Below are 17,494 nucleotides of genomic sequence, written 5' to 3' on the forward strand. Positions count from 1 at the left end.
CACATCTTCACTTCAGGATAACAATGTCTTTACTCCCGACTCCCTACAGTCACATCTTCACTTCAGGATAACAATGTCTTTACTCCCGACTCCCTACAGTCACATCTTCACTTCAGGATAACAATGTCTTTACTCCCGACTCTCTACAGTCACATCTTCACTTCAGGATAACAATGTCTTTACTCCCGACTCACTACAGTCACATCTTCACTTCAGGATAACAATCTCTTTACTCCCTACAGTCACATCTTCACTTCAGGATAACAATGTCTTTACTCCCGACTCACTACAGTCACATCTTCACTTCAGGATAACAATGTCTTTACTCCCGACTCCCTACAGTCACATCTTCACTTCAGGATAACAATGTCTTTACTCCCTACAGTCACATCTTCACTTCAGGATAACAATGTCTTTACTCCCGACTCCCTACAGTCACATCTTCACTTCAGGATAACAATGTCTTTACTCCCGACTCACTACAGTCACATCTTCACTTCAGGATAACAATGTCTTTACTCCCGACTCCCTACAGTCACATCTTCACTTCAGGATAACAATGTCTTTACTCCCGACTCACTACAGTCACATCTTCACTTCAGGATAACAATGTCTTTACTCCTGACTCCCTATAGTCACATCTTCACTTCAGGATAACAATGTCTTTACTCCTGACTCACTACAGTCACATCTTCACTTCAGGATAACAATGTCTTTACTCCCGACTCCCTACAGTCACATCTTCACTTCAGGATAACAATGTCTTTACTCCCGACTCACTACAGTCACATCTTCACTTCAGGATAACAATGTCTTTACTCCCGACTCACTACAGTCACATCTTCACTTCAGGATAACATTGTCTTTACTCCCGACTCACTACAGTCACATCTTCACTTCAGGATAACATTTTCTTTACTCCTGACTCACTACAGTCACATCTTCACTTCAGGATAACAATGTCTTTACTCCCGACTCACTACAGTCACATCTTCACTTCAGGATAACATTTTCTTTACTCCTGACTCACTACAGTCACATCTTCACTTCAGGATAACATTTTCTTTACTCCTGACTCACTACAGTCACATCTTCACTTCAGGATAACATTTTCTTTACTCCCGACTCACTACAGTCTTATCTTCACTTCAGGATTATAAGACTCTTTTCTATATGGGTATGTAGGATAGGGATATTCCACCCGAGGGGTCACAAAATGTGATGTTTTACCACATTTTGTGACCCCTCGGGTGGAATATCCCTATCCTACAAACCCATATAGAAAAGAGTTTTTTTCTCTCATTTCTAATCTCATATTATCAAATATTTGCACTCAACTCGCGGTAGCCAGCACTGGATGCCGCCTTTTTTTTAGAATTCTATTTTTTCCCCTTGGGTTATATACATAAAAGATTGCTGAAATAGATTCTCCATCCCCAAATTTTGCAAACTATGTTTGCGGTCGTAAACATAATATGGACTGTGAATGTAAACATCCAACGTCAGTGTTTAACTGTTTTTTCTTCAAGCGGGCCGGGTCAAATACCCTGTCAAATATGTCACCCAGAGACACGCATACGCGTTCAAATATAGTGCCTTAAAACATGCAATAAAACAACATTTTTCTTTTTAATATTTACTATTGTTCAATGCATAATATACCATAAACACATTTAACATCTTTGAACATGTTGTTCAAGTTATTAATACTACTTTACTGTCAATAGTAATCTTACAAATCTTACACATTTATGAATGGAATTCTTGGTTTGCTTGTGAGATGACGTCACTTACGTCACACATTTCGCGCCATACCGACAGAAGGAAAGTTAGTCACTGTCACTTTCAATCACACATGGACGACGGCGGAAAGCGGAGTCCCAGGGTTGGTGATGTTGATATTTATAGAACAATTTTGTAAATACGACCCTGCAAACAACGACTCCAATCGACTATGCGTGTTTGTGGATGAAGCGGTTGACGAGGACATAGTCGATGAGTGCGAGGGAAAAAACTATGAATTACTCCGCGCGCGAGGCTTTATTACACAGGCGCCTGTGTAATAAACGTCTATCATGACCATGTTTATTGCCCTGTATAGGCCTATCTGACACAGGTGGAAATGAGAGAAAACAATCTCTTTACTCCCGACTCCCTAGTCTTATCTTCACTTCAGGATAACATTTTCTTTACTCCCGACTCACTACAGTCACATCTTCACTTCAAGATAACAATGTCTTTACTCCCGACTCTCTACAGTCACATCTTCACTTCAAAATAACAATCCCTTTACTCCCGACTCCCTACAGTAACATCTTCTCTTCAGGATAACAATGTCTTTACTCCTGACTCCCTACAGTCACATCTGTGAAGATGTTGAGTACATGTGAATGAACATAGCTTTCATATATACCAGTTTAGATTCTAACACTGGATTTAAGTGACCTGCCATACTAGATAAGAGATTTACATAAAGTATTTAGTTTATAAAGAGACATTCACAACTGGTAAAAATGCCATATAAAGCCATTCCGAAATGAAATTCTCAGCAAATATTTTACAGTGAATCAAAATCCCTGGAAACAAATGTCCAATACCATATGAATTTGCCTGCATGCATGGATACCAATGTATAGACAAGGACAAAATCCATGTACTAATCACAACTAGGAAATTAAAAAAATATTAAGAAGATTTACTGGTAATTTGTTTAAAATTTGGGGAAAATATTGAAAGCTTCCTTCTTAAATAGGGTTTGATAAGAATTTAATATATGGACATTTTCCTGATTTCATCAAAACCGTAGATATATTTAAATCCTGATTCTGCAAGAGATGTGAACAACATAATAATCAGTCTTCATTCCTTCCAAACCCACTCTCAGTGACTACAAATGGAGTACAATGGAAAAGAACTAAGACATGCTATGCTTCTTTCTGATAATCAACTTTACTCCTGGTAAGAGAAGGTAAGACTTTTTAAGTGTTCTGCAACAATGATGTCTTTCTTGGTCTCTTCGCTTCAAAATGATGAACAGAATATAAATGAAGCTCTGTGCAAAAATCGGTTCTGAATTTTATTTCACAAGTTGTAGCAAAACAATCAGAAGAAATTAAAGTTATCCACTGTTGTCATTATACCTGCAAAACACAAAAGTAACATTTAATGATGTATGCTTAACAAGGTCTTTATCAAGAATAGATAACATATTCAGTCCTTTGTGTATTTCCACAGTTTGACTTCTCCATTATCACTACAAGAAGCTAGTAAATACGGATCCTTAGGGTTCCATGATATAGAATTCACATCTTGGTTGTGAGCCTTGTTTACTGTCACTTCCAGTCGGAAATCTGGCTGGTTTTTATCTGAACTCGGCTCCTCCACAAAAACACGTATGGCATCATCTCCTGATGCCGTTGCGATGCGACCAGTCAGATGACACCAGTCTATATCATAAATGACACGGTTGTGGTATCCTGAAAGAGTACACACACATTTCCATGTGGAATCAGGTCCAGTCGTAGCCACCCCCTCAGAGTTACCCGGTGGGTACTCCTGCCATATCTTCACTGTCTGGTCATCACTGCAGGAAGCAAGCCTTGATCCAGATTGATCAAAACATATTTTCCATACAGTGGAATCATGGGATTCAAGGGTGGTGAAACAGGTCCAGTCATCTGTGTCTTCCTTAAAGAGTTTGATAGTGTTGTCATAGCTACAGGAAGCCAGAATCTCCTTGTTTGGATGCCAAGTGACACATTTGACATCCTGAGTATGAGAACTTAGGACACTAGCACACTCGTACTCTTCATCCTCCGTCACTGATAAAAAAAAAGGCATCATTAGTGTGTATCATGTCATAGTTACAAATTCATCATATCGTCACTGATGTTTCCAAATAAGTTCTATGTATCAACAATTTGTCAAAGCAGTTTTGAAATGTTTCATTTATAAATATTAACAGTATAACAGTATTATGGGTGCAGAAATCCTCCTGGGATTATTGTATATATAGAATATTGTCAAAATTTGTTACCTTCCCATATCCAAACACTTTTGTCGCGGCTGCATGTTGCCAGAAGACTACCACCTGGAGACCACGCCCCACATTTGACTTCGTTTTCATGACCTTCAAGAGAGGCTATACACTCAAATTCTCCCTCCTTTCTGCTCCAGATCCCTGTTGTAGCATCAAAACTTGCAGTAGAAAGGTAATTCCCACATGGTGACCATGCTACAGATCTCACTGTCCTTTGGTGGCCATCTTCTAGTACTGTTTTACATACCCACTTGTTGCCCTCCTGGCCCCAGATACGGACCGTCTTATCACCCCCACACGAGGCAAGTATAGTTCCAGTGGGGTTCCACTTCACACACCACACACGGTCCTGGTGACCCTCCAAAACAGACACACACTCCAGTCTTGACTGTAAGACAAAATCACTGTTATTAGAAAATTTTGTGTTTCATTTATTCTGCGGCATCTAAACATATAAATTTTGATCTGTTAAAAAGAAACAACATTCTGTTAGCAAACGTTAATCAAAAATACTATGAGAGCATTTTTACTTTCCTATATTTGTATCGTCTGGACATTGGTTCTGGACCGCTATGTATTTGGGAATGTCCATTTTGTCTTACCATATCACATGTACCAGAAAGAATTAACAGATATGATTTAATTCATTCACTATAAGATGTTATGAGTATATATTTCATTGGCGAATTTGTGTATTTTTTTCTTAATACACATTTTTACATATCGCAAATCCTACTAGATATGATGAAATAACCTTTCAATTTATCCTCAGATGGCAATGTTTTGTTGTCAGCTGTCATGCAAATAAAAATTGTCCATGAATAATGAAAAATTATTACTTTTGACGACTCATTTCCGATTTTATTTAACTAGCCAGTTGAAGACCAAGGGATGAAAAATCAACTATATTTAAATAGTTTTTGTTATAAAAAAGATACTTTTACCAAGAAATATGGCTCATTAGCGAAAAAAATGGATCAAACAATAAAAACTTTCATCTAATCCTTTAGAAAAGGTGCACACATACACAGAGATATCCACCACTTTCGCACCATAAATGCTTTTTTAAAATTTGTATTTTCGTCAAAATGTCATTACCGTTCAATTAATGATTTTATGAAATGCATGTGTACTTCCTGGTCACACTTAGCTAACCCAAGCGTCTGTGATTTAGTGATATCATCAGAAATGGAAGTTTATTCACATGTCCGATACACATGTCGATCACTTCAGGCAAGAGAATTTGAGATTGCATGTGTGGATAACTTATTAGAAAAATACTGGTCTTATAGCGTCACTCAATATCATGACGTCACAACATATACAAAAGCACACAAAACGTCAACATCACAATAACTGCGCGATTGATATCTCGCTGTAGCATACCAAATTTTCTTCATTTCTTGAAGCACTAACCAACAAACCAACATTTATTGGTGTTTTATTGTCTAGGTTCTTTCAATAGAGAATGTCATAGTTGCATGTAAGCTTTGCTCTTTTAAGACACTGTCTAACTCGTATTTCCACAAACGACAATGCATACCACTAAATGATATGTCGTAAATTGGATGAAGATACCGTAACCTTACTCTGGCATACCCGTCAAAACTGGGAACGTATCAGAAAAGGAAACGTGTGGACCAGTCTAAATATTGGATAACGTAATATGTAAATACACAATTCTATACATATGCATGTCAAATCTTCTGCTGCCATACCATTGCTAAAATGGGATTTCTTCAGTTGATTCACGTCTTTTATTCCTTGGACAAGATATATCGATTCACTCAGACTAATGCTAATGCTAGGTCATGGGCGCTGACATCTTGAAAATAGTTCCAATATCTAGCATTCTTCCGCGAATTCGTATTTAGTATGAAGGCATGCTAGATTCTAATGTTATACCCAAATATAAGTAGAAGATTTTCAATATCAAATGGTACACAAGTTATTCAACAAAATGAACGTTTTTCAATTTTGTTCACGCACTATTTACCTCGGATATATCCAATGATAGAGCTGTTGTTAGGCATTTCCTGTTTTGATTTCTTCCAAAACGGGACATCCGACAAGTTTGGTGAATGATTCATTACAGACACTGTTATAGAAAGATCAAATCTTAAGTATGGCAGGTAAGGCCAAGAAGTATGTGGAGGAGAACAGGGAATCCAAAAATCCTGAATTGGAGCTCGTCGATAAGTCCATCGTTAATCTGTCGGAAGTGCCAGGACTGTGTAAGTATTCAGTACATGTCAGTCAAGCACACCTGCTGGTAGATTGTTCAACCAACAATGGATAGTATAATTACACACCAAGTATAGATGACTTTAGTTCCGTGGTTGAAAAATTGAAGATTCCCCATCAAAAATGAATCTCAGATGTTTAATATCTGATCCATAATTAGGGAACAACTTTGCTTTTGAAAGGCGAAAGGCCTCTAATAGTCTTGATGCGATGAAATTCAGACAACTTACACGTCCTTTAAATAAATTGAAAAAAAAATCAGTGTTTATATGATGCTATCCTTTGAGAAGAAAATGTATATTGGGAATTCCTGGGTGTAAAAGAGATTTCCTACAAATAACAGAGGTCATTGTTTATTCGTTGTAATAATGCCTCAGCTAGCAATCGAACCCAAGACTTTTGATTTAACAGTCTGACTCTCACATGATTGATAGTCTGACACTCATCCGATTGACGTAAAGAAAACTTCCTTCTAGCCAAACAGCATATCGTGGTTGTTATATTACCATTTTTACAAACTCCTCTAGGAAATAACTTGGCCTCAAGCTTCCCAGGGATTACATAGATACTTAAGAAATAAACACTAAGTATTATTCCTGAGTCCCCAGAAGTGTGCCAATGTAACAGAGATCATTGCTTAATCCTATTCTGCCATAAGAACCCTTGAACCTCTATTTTAGTAGTCTGATACTCAACAGGTGGAGATAAAGAGAAATTTGTTTTCTCTAGTCAAGTTGTTAATTGTGGTTAGTATTTTATCAGTACTACATACATATCTTCTCAAAACAATGTTTCCAGCTTGAATAAGTTGATGTGGATATGTAGAGTGCTTGTTGACCCAACATCCAGATATAAACCAGCAGCCATATGTAAAGGATTCTATTTACCCTGCAGTTGTGCAGGGCTATCATGTGGTAGCTTTGTCAGCAAGGAAAATGACAAGTGATTAAGAATGGGGAAAAGGTGCCAACCTTCTGCATATGGTGTCTTTGTATTTCAATGTAATTGCAAGTCAGCAGTCACTGTAATCTCAGTACCTGACCATCTGAAAGTACAATTGTAAAATGTTATGGACTGCCAAATGTGAATGATATTTACAATGATATATGATGCATATTTCAGTAAATTCATACTTAAAAGAGTGCTAGTTATGATATCATAGAGTTGGCTAACGTTGGACATTTTTTGTAACTTTTTCCAGTACTTATGGTATTTAAATTTCATTTTTAAAAACAAGTAATGACTTATTATGTGGCTTTGTCTCTGTTTTCAGTGGATTTGCAGCACATAACCAGGTTAACACTGACACATAACAAAATAACAGGTAATGTGTGTAATAAAACGATAAAACATGAAAAAATAAAAATTTTGAAACAAAAAGTTACTTCTATTTTTTACATTATATAACTATAGTGTAAATTTTATAAATAAACATTTACAATTCTTTACTATTCTACATTAATATTGATTGCCTGTGATTTGTAGATTGAAGGTTTTGAGTACCAGTATTTACTTGTCACATATGTAAGGTTTTTATAAATCAGTTCTTAAATGCAGCTTGATAATGCTAAAATTAGTTTCTTAAAAGAATACCTTGGCTCACTTGGTTGTGACAGTGATATAAGATAGATGTATTTAACTATGTAGTATAATAAAAATTGTGAAAACTCTTCATTTTAGGTCTTTGTGACATGTGTCTGATGGTGATAGTTATAATAAATAGCGATTGTAATAGCTTGAACAGGTCTCTTATGATTTAATTTGATATTCAGCTAGTTATAACAAGTTTTGGAAATAAAGTTGGAGATTTTGGAAACTAATTCATCTCTGCTTATCTTTATGCCTAATTTTAACCAATGTCAACATAATGTATTTCTGTAATTTCAGCAATTCCTGCAAACATCACAGAACTAGCTAACCTGGAGCACCTGAATCTCTTTAATAATCATGTTAAGGTTGGTTGCTTTGTTTCTTGTTCTGATAATGTGAATATGTGATACACACCACAGCATTCTTAGGGACTCAGAAAGTTGATTAAAATCTTTTTTTTCTCATCACTTTGTTTGTTCATCTCTGACATCACCTGAAGCACAAGAGTAGTTCTAAAGAAACTGTGAACACGTTTTATTCATGACCTGTACTAAATTTTCACTTTTTCCAAAAGTTATGCCATGTAGGCATGCTAAAGCTCTTGTGCTATGTGTGAATGAACCTGTCCTTTCATTAGGAACTTTGTCCTCTGATTTGAAATAATGTAACTTATTCATAAATAGACATATAAAATTATCAATCAAAACTCTTTTATATATATACAATGGGTCAACCTGCTCTAAAATAGATGACTAGTGTATTTATCTATTAAGGTTTTATAAGGGATGGTAATTGACAAAGGCTAACAGTCCATATCAGACACATTAAAACAATTGTGTAAATTTGTGGGGATGAGTGAACCTCTGGGTATCACATCTGTTGAATCAAGGTTAATAAAACATCACTCTTCTTTCAGGAAATCCCAAGTACAATCAATTCCATGATGAAGCTGAAGATATTAAACCTTGGGTAAGATTTTTAGTCCACTATCATCAGATGGTTGGCTATTCAAATTGTCCTACGTCTTTGGTCCGTCTGTCCGTCAATTTTTTATATTGCTATCTCTTGAAAAGTACTGGATGGATCTCTCTTACATTTCATATGTAGGTGCCCTTTGGTACTTAGTTGTACCCATTTGTTTTTTGGTGTGATCAGAAAAACAAAATGGCCGATAGGCGACCATCTATGATTTTGACTCTGCTAGTTTTTTAATTGCTATTTCTTAAGAACTTTGACAAAGATCTTTCTCAAATTTCATGTGTTTGTTTCCCTGGATCCCTTGTTGTGCATTTTTGGGACTGATTGAAAATAATAGAATGACTGACAGGCAGCCATCTTGGATTTTGCTTAGTAAAGATTGTTATCCCTACATCTTACGAACTATTTATTGGATCTCTCTCAAATTCTGTATGTTTGTTCCCTTTGGTCTCTTCTTGTGCCTGTTTGTTTTTGAGACTGATCAGCAGAAATAAAACCGCTTTCAGACGTCCATCTTGGATTTGTTAGGTAAAGATTATCATTACTATTTTTGCAAAGGAATGTTCAAATGTCTTATCATTAAAAGCAAAAACAGAGAAAAGAAGGGAACTTTCAAAGAACATATACAGATCACACAAAGATGGGTGCCAAGATCCCTCTAGGATCTCTTGTTTATTTTCAATATATCAATAAATATTTTGAAGTTAAAGGCAACAGCAGGGAAACAATATTGTCTTTTCCAGCAGACAATACTGAGCCAGCCAAAAAACAACAAACAAATCAGCATCAGGGGATGTATGTCCAGTATTTGAAAACAAAAAATTTCATTACCAAGAACATATATATACAGGGCTCTCACACCCCATTTTGGGACTGGGGCCCGGGGCCCTTAGAATTGGGAAAAATAACTGGGTTTTCCTTAGAATTGGGAAAACTTGGGTTCTAAATTGGGAAAAAAAGATACTATTTTGCATTGGGAATGGGGCCGAATATTGGCCCCAAATCTGGCAGATCGAGAGCCCTGATATATATAAATGTTGATGTTATTATCAATACATGTACACTACACCAATAAACATCTTATCATTTTGGTTGTAGGATGAATAAACTGAATACCTTGCCTCGTGGTTTTGGTGCCTTTCCTGTGTTGGAAGTTTTGGACCTGACATACAACAATCTGAATGAGAGATCATTCCCTGGAAATTTCTTTTGTTTGGGTAAAGGCTTTGTACATGTAATTTGACGTATCAGAATAGATTTTAGTTGATCTTAACCAGTTAGAAAATTGTGTGTGGTGTTACAATGATTTGAATGACCAATGACCAGTCAAGCATATCTACAAGATGACCATTAACTTACAGACAAAACAAGTAATATATGAACATTAATTGGTAACAATGTGGGGATTGACTCATAAAAGGATTCACTATGCCTTGTTTAAAACCTGGTCTTAGATGTGGGAAGCCTTTGAAACATTGTAGGTCAATATATACATTGTACAAACATTCACATACAAGATATATACTTCTAAATACAAAGACAATGTTTGTAACATGTTACTTATTGTGATATCACTTACATCACAGTATTATACATGGGGCTTATATGACTTTAACATGTAACAGATTATTTTCTCTAATGTTTATGAACTTTTGACCATTCCAAATTCTTTTATTTAAGCTTATGTAACATTTGCAAAAATGAAAAAGTTTTAAGGTGTATTCTAGTGCAAAAATTTAAGTCCATGAAGAAGGAAAGAATATGTTGAAATAACTATTTTATTTGGCTATAAGACTAAACATAACTTTTGTAATGAGTAAATACCGGTAGATGTGTACGTAGCTTGTACTGTTTTACATGCGGAATTAAATATACAGAGAAAACAATCAGTATTGCAATATGCATGCCTTTAACAAGAATATTATTGATTTTTAACTTTATTAGTTACTAGTAAAGCTCACCAGAACTTTCTTGAGAGTTTTTAGGTGGAGCATCGCTTTCTTTTGTTTTAACCTTAAAATTTGTATCATTGTGATTTCAGATACACTGAGAGCTCTATACCTTGGAGATAATGATTTTGAAGTGATTCCTCCAGAGATAGGCAGGTTAAAGAGTCTTCAGATTGTGAGTAACTTACAACTTATGATACTTGTATAACTTTTTAAATGTTTGAAGTCATTGAATCTACAAAGGTCAGCTGATAGTTTGGTGTGATTACATTGTCATATCACATTTCAAGTGATTTTTTTCTTTGAATATGCCTTTCAAAATGATATTACGCATTTGAACAGTTCCTTTACTAATGTAGATGGAGGTGTGTGTAAAATGCATGTTTTTTTTCTAAGCTAGCTCCTGTGGTAAAGGTAAAATGAGGGTATGGAGATAACATACTAGTTTTGTCTATTTCTCTGACTGCCTGTGAATATTTTTAGGAAAATTTCAATGCAATAATTGTGATATATAGTGTTGTTATAGTTTATTGCCTTGCACATTTGTGATAGAATTTTTTTTCTATAGGTATAGCAAAGGTTTTGGATGTGAGGTAATATCATGGTAATATGGGAATTTTTATAAACGTTGTAGAGATAAAAAAATTGTTTATGTGTTGTTTATGTATTTGGGGACTTTAGGGACAGATTTGTGTTTGTAAATATTTATGTGTTGAGGACTTTATGTAGAGAATAAACACTGTTGATATATGTGTTGTTGGAGACCCAAAAATGTTATTGGGACTTGTTGAAATAGATAAATGCCATTTTTATGTGTGTATCTGTTAAGGACTGATTGTAGAGATATGTGGAAAATATATATATAGGAACTCATTGTAGAGACAGGTAACTGTGAGACAGGTAACTAAGAGACAGGTAACTGTGAGACAGGTAACTGTAAGACAGGTAACTAAGAGACAGGTAACTGTGAGACAGGTAACTGTAAGACAGGTAACTGTAAGACAGGTAACTGTGAGACAGGTAACTGTGAGACAGGTAACTAAGAGACAGGTAACTGTAAGACAGATAACTGTGAGACAGGTAACTGTAAGACAGGTAACTAAGAGACAGGTTACTGTGAGACAGGTTACTGTGAGACAGGTAACTGTGTATGTAAGTTATTTGAGACTTGTTGTTGAGACAGGTGAATGTGAACATATTTATGTGTTTAGGACTTCCTGAAGACACAGATAAACGCTGTGTATATATGTATGTGTTATGTGTTAGGAATTGGCTGTAGAGACAAATTAACATCTTATTTGTGTATGTATGTGTTGGTGAATCCAATTTTTGATTAGCTCTGTAGAGGTAGATATAAACGGTGTATATATGTGTCAGGGACTCTAATTGTTTGACTATTTGTGATGGAAAAGAGATACATGCATTATGTTTTGATTTTGTAGTTGGTTTTGAGGGACAATGATCTGATAGCTATCCCTAAAGAGGTTGGAGAACTGCCACGTCTTAAAGAGCTGCACGTCCAGGGTAACAGACTTACAGTGTTACCTCCAGAGATAGGTTTGTATTGTTATGGAGAGAGATTTCCTGGATAGTGTCTAGGATAATCTTAGTTTTCATATTGAAAATGTCTTAAGATAACACTTTTCTTATACATTGTACATGCAAAATGAATCATTGTTCCAAGAATTTCCTTTTGGTCACGATTAAATGTTAGTCAAAATCTTGCATGAAACTATTAAAGTCCATTAGTATTAATTTGAGGAATATCCCATATGTTTTTTAGGAAATCTTGACCTTGTGGGATCAAAGCAGGTGTTCCGTGGAGAAAACAATCCTTGGGTGACCCCAATAGCTGACCAATACCAAGTGGGTGTGTCGCATGTATTTGACTACATAAGATCTGACACCTACCGATTGTAAGTTAATTTTCAAAATATCAGTATAACTTGCTAAATGGATTTAATATTGTGGAGATTTACTATGGATGACATGGAAATGGTTTAGATCCCCATCATTTGATTGTGTATTTTGTATTAATGTTTGTGTGATGAGACCACATGTATTTATGCTGCATGTATTATTTCTAGATCATAAGACAGTTATTGTAAAGATCACCACCCTGTAGCTGTAACAGAGATAAAAAGACCTACCTCAAACGTTCCTGAAAATGATTAATTCTTGGAATCAGAAACACTGGAAAATAGCAGAAAAATGGCTTTTTCATCACTGACACTGAGATGGGCATTAAAAATTCAATATTTTATGTGTATGAAAGCATACTCCTCAGGAATTTTTCACCAGGCATTCAATTTATTATGTAAAAGAAGGGTGTTTTGGCCTCCTGAGTGTGAAGAGTCTCAGCACCGTGATTTTTTAAAAATCTTTATGGTAGATTTAATATCAGTGTAACCAATACCATATCAGTGTTGTATAATGAGTTGCCCAGTGATTATAGTTTGTCTTCTTTACAATTATCAACAGTTTGTACGGTCGCCATATTGCTGCGGAATCTGCCCCGCCTCCAAAGACAAATGACAAGTCTAAGAAGATAAGCCGAGGTTGAGAGGAAGAGCAGTCACAGATACAGAATACTCATCTTACTTAAAACAGCAGGGATTCATATTGGGTTATAAACACACAGCTAGACATTACAATACTGGAAGAATTTAATTTTAAGCAACTTCTCTGCCTTTTGATTTCATTGGATGATAGAAAGATGAATTGTGAATGGGAAGTATATAAACTATACATCCTGGTACTCAGTAGTAAATGACATTCTGTGCGGCTGGCAAAAATCTACTTTGGCTTATTTTACACTCATCTATTTTGGAAGGAGTAGATCTGAAACCACAGTCATGAGTACAAAGTATTCACTTAAATGGCAGAAAAAACACAAATTATGGTATCATGTGAATGTTAGAATGATATTTACCAAGTATTAAAGATTTACTTCACTCGACAAGGACTACAGAAAATCGTGGAAATACTATGTTGTTTTCAGTATGATTAATGTCCTTGGACTTCGCACAGATTTCTTGGTACTTCTCTCCTCATTAATTAATTCAGTAACTATCGACATTGATTGAAATGAATATTCACCTTAATAAAGGTGTTAAACTATTCAGAATACTGAATTTTTTTTCTAAAAATGTAGAAGATATCATGTCATTGCTTATTAATGAATGTAAGATATTCTTCCACTTTCTTGATGAAAGATTTTCTACAGAAATTTTGTGCATTTTCAGTGTAAACCATAATGAAATTGGTTTCATACTGTTGGGGTTAAACTCACAATGTGAGTTTTTTTTGTGAAAATTGTATCTTAACCAAAGATAATTAAGTATTTTCTTTCACGATATGCTGTAATGAAGTAATTAATTGGTTTGACCATGCTGGGGATAACATGGTTAATGGTGCTATTTTTTATGTCTATTTTTAGGTAGCTAGTATACTGCTACTTGTACATTATCTCCACTGTAGGGATTTACTAACATTTGCTTCATTTCTTTTCTCAGTGTCAATCAGCTCATTAGTAAATTTATTGTGTAGAAGAATCATTGTTAGATTTCAGGAAAATATTTTTTCTGTTATCGCCATGATTAGGTTGTACTGTTTTTATACGGATTTGTCAAACTTGTATTGTAACACATACCAGGTAATTTTGTGGATCAAAAGTTTCATCAAACTCTTTCTAAATTTTTTAGTAGAATTGATTTTTGTTGTTTCATCACCAGTTCTATTCATTTGTTCTTCTATCAATAAATACTGTTTATTTATTTAGAAAAAAAAAAAGAATATTTTTGACAAAATCTTTGAAATTTTGTTATGGTATACTATGTAGGGTTGAATGCTTCAAGATGAACCTTATTGATAATTTTCTTTTCTGGGAGAAAAAATAGTCTGTTATTTCCTACACTTACAGTGCATTGCACTGTACCATGTTTACTGTGATTTTACCACGGTGTTTCTTTTTAAGGGTAAAGCATGTTTTATAAGTGAAACATAATCTTAAGAGTCAAACATAATCTTAGGAGTGAAACAATATCTTAGGAGTGAAACATTATGACACAAGTAGATCTGTTAAACTAGAGTTACTGTTGATAGGTATTATGGAGTACATAGCAAATATGACACTGTGTGTACAGGATAGTGTAGACAAGTTCTGTGATTAATAATTTATACATGAAAGAGGGACTCATACTAAATCCTACCTTCTTTAAAAGACACATGATGAACACATACTGTGCTTCCTTACATTTAACTCATAATTCGTTTTACATATATCAGTTTGTATTACATTTTATTGTTGTTGCCTGACACATCACAGGAGGTCAGATTTTTGTGTGTTAATGTTTTAATATATTTCTGATTTATAAGTATACACATTGTATATATATGCTTATAGCCATATAATCGTGTCAAAATTTAGTCTTAATTAGGAACATGTATATTTCTCACTTTATGATAATTTCTGTCCATTGCCCTGGCCAGTAATGATCATTTAATCTCTGCGTAAGAAGCTAATATGAATGTGCTTGCTGCTGAATGACTTTCGAGTATTTAGTATAAATTTACCTCTGGCCTATGTTTCCATGTTTACTGTTTCACAATATGTTGAACTACTTAACTTTCTCAATTATTCTTGTTAATTATGAAAATACTGGTGTATATTTGATACATTATGTAAATTAAGATTTCAGTTATTTCAATGATACCAGTAAGTAATTGAATGATGGTATATTACCATGTACAGTAGATGTTAAACTCAGAAATTTTTTTTTTATAAAAATACCCTTTTCTTTATATCAATACCTTGCTTCAGTTCAAGTGTACAGCATATATGACAAATGTGACCTGTAATATTATGTTTATACATTTCAATAAATATATCATAAGCTTTTAGAAAGTGACATTTTGTTGTGAAAAGTTTAGCCTAATATTACATCTACAATACATATTTACATGATCAGGTACTACAAACATTACACAACACACTGCTGTGATCTAGGTAGTCCTATGCTAATCAAAGGGTGAAACCAGTATCACACGAAAGACGGACGTGTTATGGTATGGCGCTGTCCGTCCGTCCGATGTAAACTTTTATTTGTCCGAAGATCTCCTCATACATTTTTCAGCGGATCTTTATGAAACTTGAAAGGCTTAATCACCATGATATGAAGTTGTGTTTTCCTGAACGGGGTTTTGATTAGACGATTTCAATAAGAGTTATGGCCCTTTGTTTATTTAACTATAGAAATCTTGTTTGGAGATCTCCTCCAACATTTTTCAGCCAATCTTTATGAAACTTGTAGGCTTAATCACCATGATATGAAATTGTGTTTTCCTGAACAGGGTTTTGATTAGATGATTTGACTAAGAGTTATGCCACTTTGCTGTTGCAGTACTCTTGTTCAACTTTCCAATATATGTTTTATTTAAAGAATATATGGTGATGGGAAATTAGCAAGATTATTTTCTGAACAATCCTCTTTATTATAGCATGAACAAAGGTGTTTAACTCTGTATTGGTGCCAACATTACTTATTTAAGTTAGCTTGCAAGAACCCTTGGATAAACGAATGGATGGATGCACAGAGCCCAAATTAATATCCCCTCAAATGTGTTTCACAGGGACAATAAAGTATCCAAGTGTCATATCAGGCTGGTGGCAAGCTGGTTTAAGATTTCAAGTTTGTTCAAATGAATAACCTTGACCCAGGATTCAAATGAGTTAACATATCAAATAGAGCTAAAAAGGCCAAGGTTAATGCGAAATCGGTCCAGTAGTTTGCTGACGTTATGGCCTTTTAGGTATGTTCAAATGAATGATGTAGATTCACTTTCAAAGTAATGGGTTAAATGTGTTAAAACCATAAAACAAGTCGTTCTACATAAACAGAAGTACCACAAGGCCTGTAAATCTGTTGGAGTAATACTTCCAACCAAGAGTTTTTTTTCTAAATTGCAGAATAAGGGAGTGTAACAGGTTCATTTCGACTAGGGTTTCTGGGAAGAAAAAAAACGAAGGTATTTAGTTGTGATTATAACAAGTTTATTAATACATATAGACCTTCAATACCTCTTACATTTGTATACAGCTTCCCCATTCACACACACAAACCACATGTAAAGTACAAATCATACACAAGATAAAACAGGATTTAAAACATCAAAACAAAATAGAACTGGATTTCTTTCTAAAGCACATGCCGAACTATCCCTGGATTTACAATGTCAATACATTTACATATTCTTGTTTCAATTTCAACTTTATTTCAACGTGTATGAAATACAGATTGTTAAAGCTACAGGTAGAATTCCTGAAAATACTGAGATACAAATGAGCACTTAGGAATGTCTTTTCTCTTGGTAATCATTGGCTTGAAGCATAATCACTTAAATATGAGAACATCAGGAAGGATAAATAAGTTTGGGAACATCATTTCTTATGATCAAATAAAGTGTTATCCATTTGTATCTATTGTTCAAGATATGATGGATTTCACAATAAGCAAAAATAACATGACAGAGTATCAGAAACTAATGCAAAAACTTACGCACTGGTGTCAAACATTTCTGCCTTTTCCATGGCCAATATATATCATATTATTTGCTCAATGCTAAAAATTTACATCACTGTAACCAGTTTGAATTTGAATGTCTGATCTTTCCATAACTTTTATTTTAAAATGTA

At 34.7% G+C, this 17,494-nt stretch overlaps 2 protein-coding genes across 2 annotated transcripts; one reads left to right on the top strand and one right to left on the bottom strand.

Moving 5' to 3' along the window:
- Positions 1 to 3,057: 3,057 nt before the first annotated feature.
- Positions 3,058 to 5,847, bottom strand: LOC132558510 (probable cytosolic iron-sulfur protein assembly protein CIAO1 homolog). The gene is made up of 3 exons (XM_060223077.1): positions 5,758 to 5,847; positions 4,037 to 4,427; positions 3,058 to 3,821 (listed from the first exon to the last, which is right to left on the bottom strand). Exons 1-3 carry the CDS (start codon positions 5,758 to 5,760, stop codon positions 3,211 to 3,213), a joined length of 1,005 nt encoding a protein of 334 aa, XP_060079060.1. The 5' UTR covers positions 5,761 to 5,847; the 3' UTR covers positions 3,058 to 3,210.
- Positions 5,848 to 6,085: 238 nt separating this feature from the next.
- On the top strand, positions 6,086 to 15,706 carry LOC132558511 (ras suppressor protein 1-like). The gene is made up of 9 exons (XM_060223078.1): positions 6,086 to 6,273; positions 7,557 to 7,607; positions 8,171 to 8,238; positions 8,790 to 8,842; positions 9,950 to 10,068; positions 10,893 to 10,975; positions 12,243 to 12,357; positions 12,584 to 12,716; positions 13,282 to 15,706. Exons 1-9 carry the CDS (start codon positions 6,165 to 6,167, stop codon positions 13,361 to 13,363), a joined length of 813 nt encoding a protein of 270 aa, XP_060079061.1. The 5' UTR covers positions 6,086 to 6,164; the 3' UTR covers positions 13,364 to 15,706.
- The last annotated feature ends 1,788 nt before the right edge of the window (positions 15,707 to 17,494 follow it).

This window comes from Ylistrum balloti, unplaced genomic scaffold (genome assembly GCF_031769215.1).
Source record: "Ylistrum balloti isolate Yb309-2 unplaced genomic scaffold, AGI_CSIRO_Ybal_v1 Utg370794, whole genome shotgun sequence".
Classification (NCBI taxonomy): domain Eukaryota; kingdom Metazoa; phylum Mollusca; class Bivalvia; order Pectinida; family Pectinidae; genus Ylistrum; species Ylistrum balloti.

Coding starts and splice junctions, on each gene's coding strand:
- LOC132558510 (XM_060223077.1), bottom strand. Junction 3,822..4,036: donor AAGTGTTTGGATATGGGAAG/GTAACAAATTTT, acceptor TTTTTTTATCAG/TGACGGAGGATGAAGAGTAC.
- LOC132558511 (XM_060223078.1), top strand. CDS start 6,165: ATGGCAGGTAAGGCCAAGAAGTATGTGGAGGAGAACAGGGAATCCAAA. Junction 6,274..7,556: donor GTCGGAAGTGCCAGGACTGT/GTAAGTATTCAG, acceptor CTCTGTTTTCAG/TGGATTTGCAGCACATAACC. Junction 10,069..10,892: donor TGGAAATTTCTTTTGTTTGG/GTAAAGGCTTTG, acceptor TTGTGATTTCAG/ATACACTGAGAGCTCTATAC.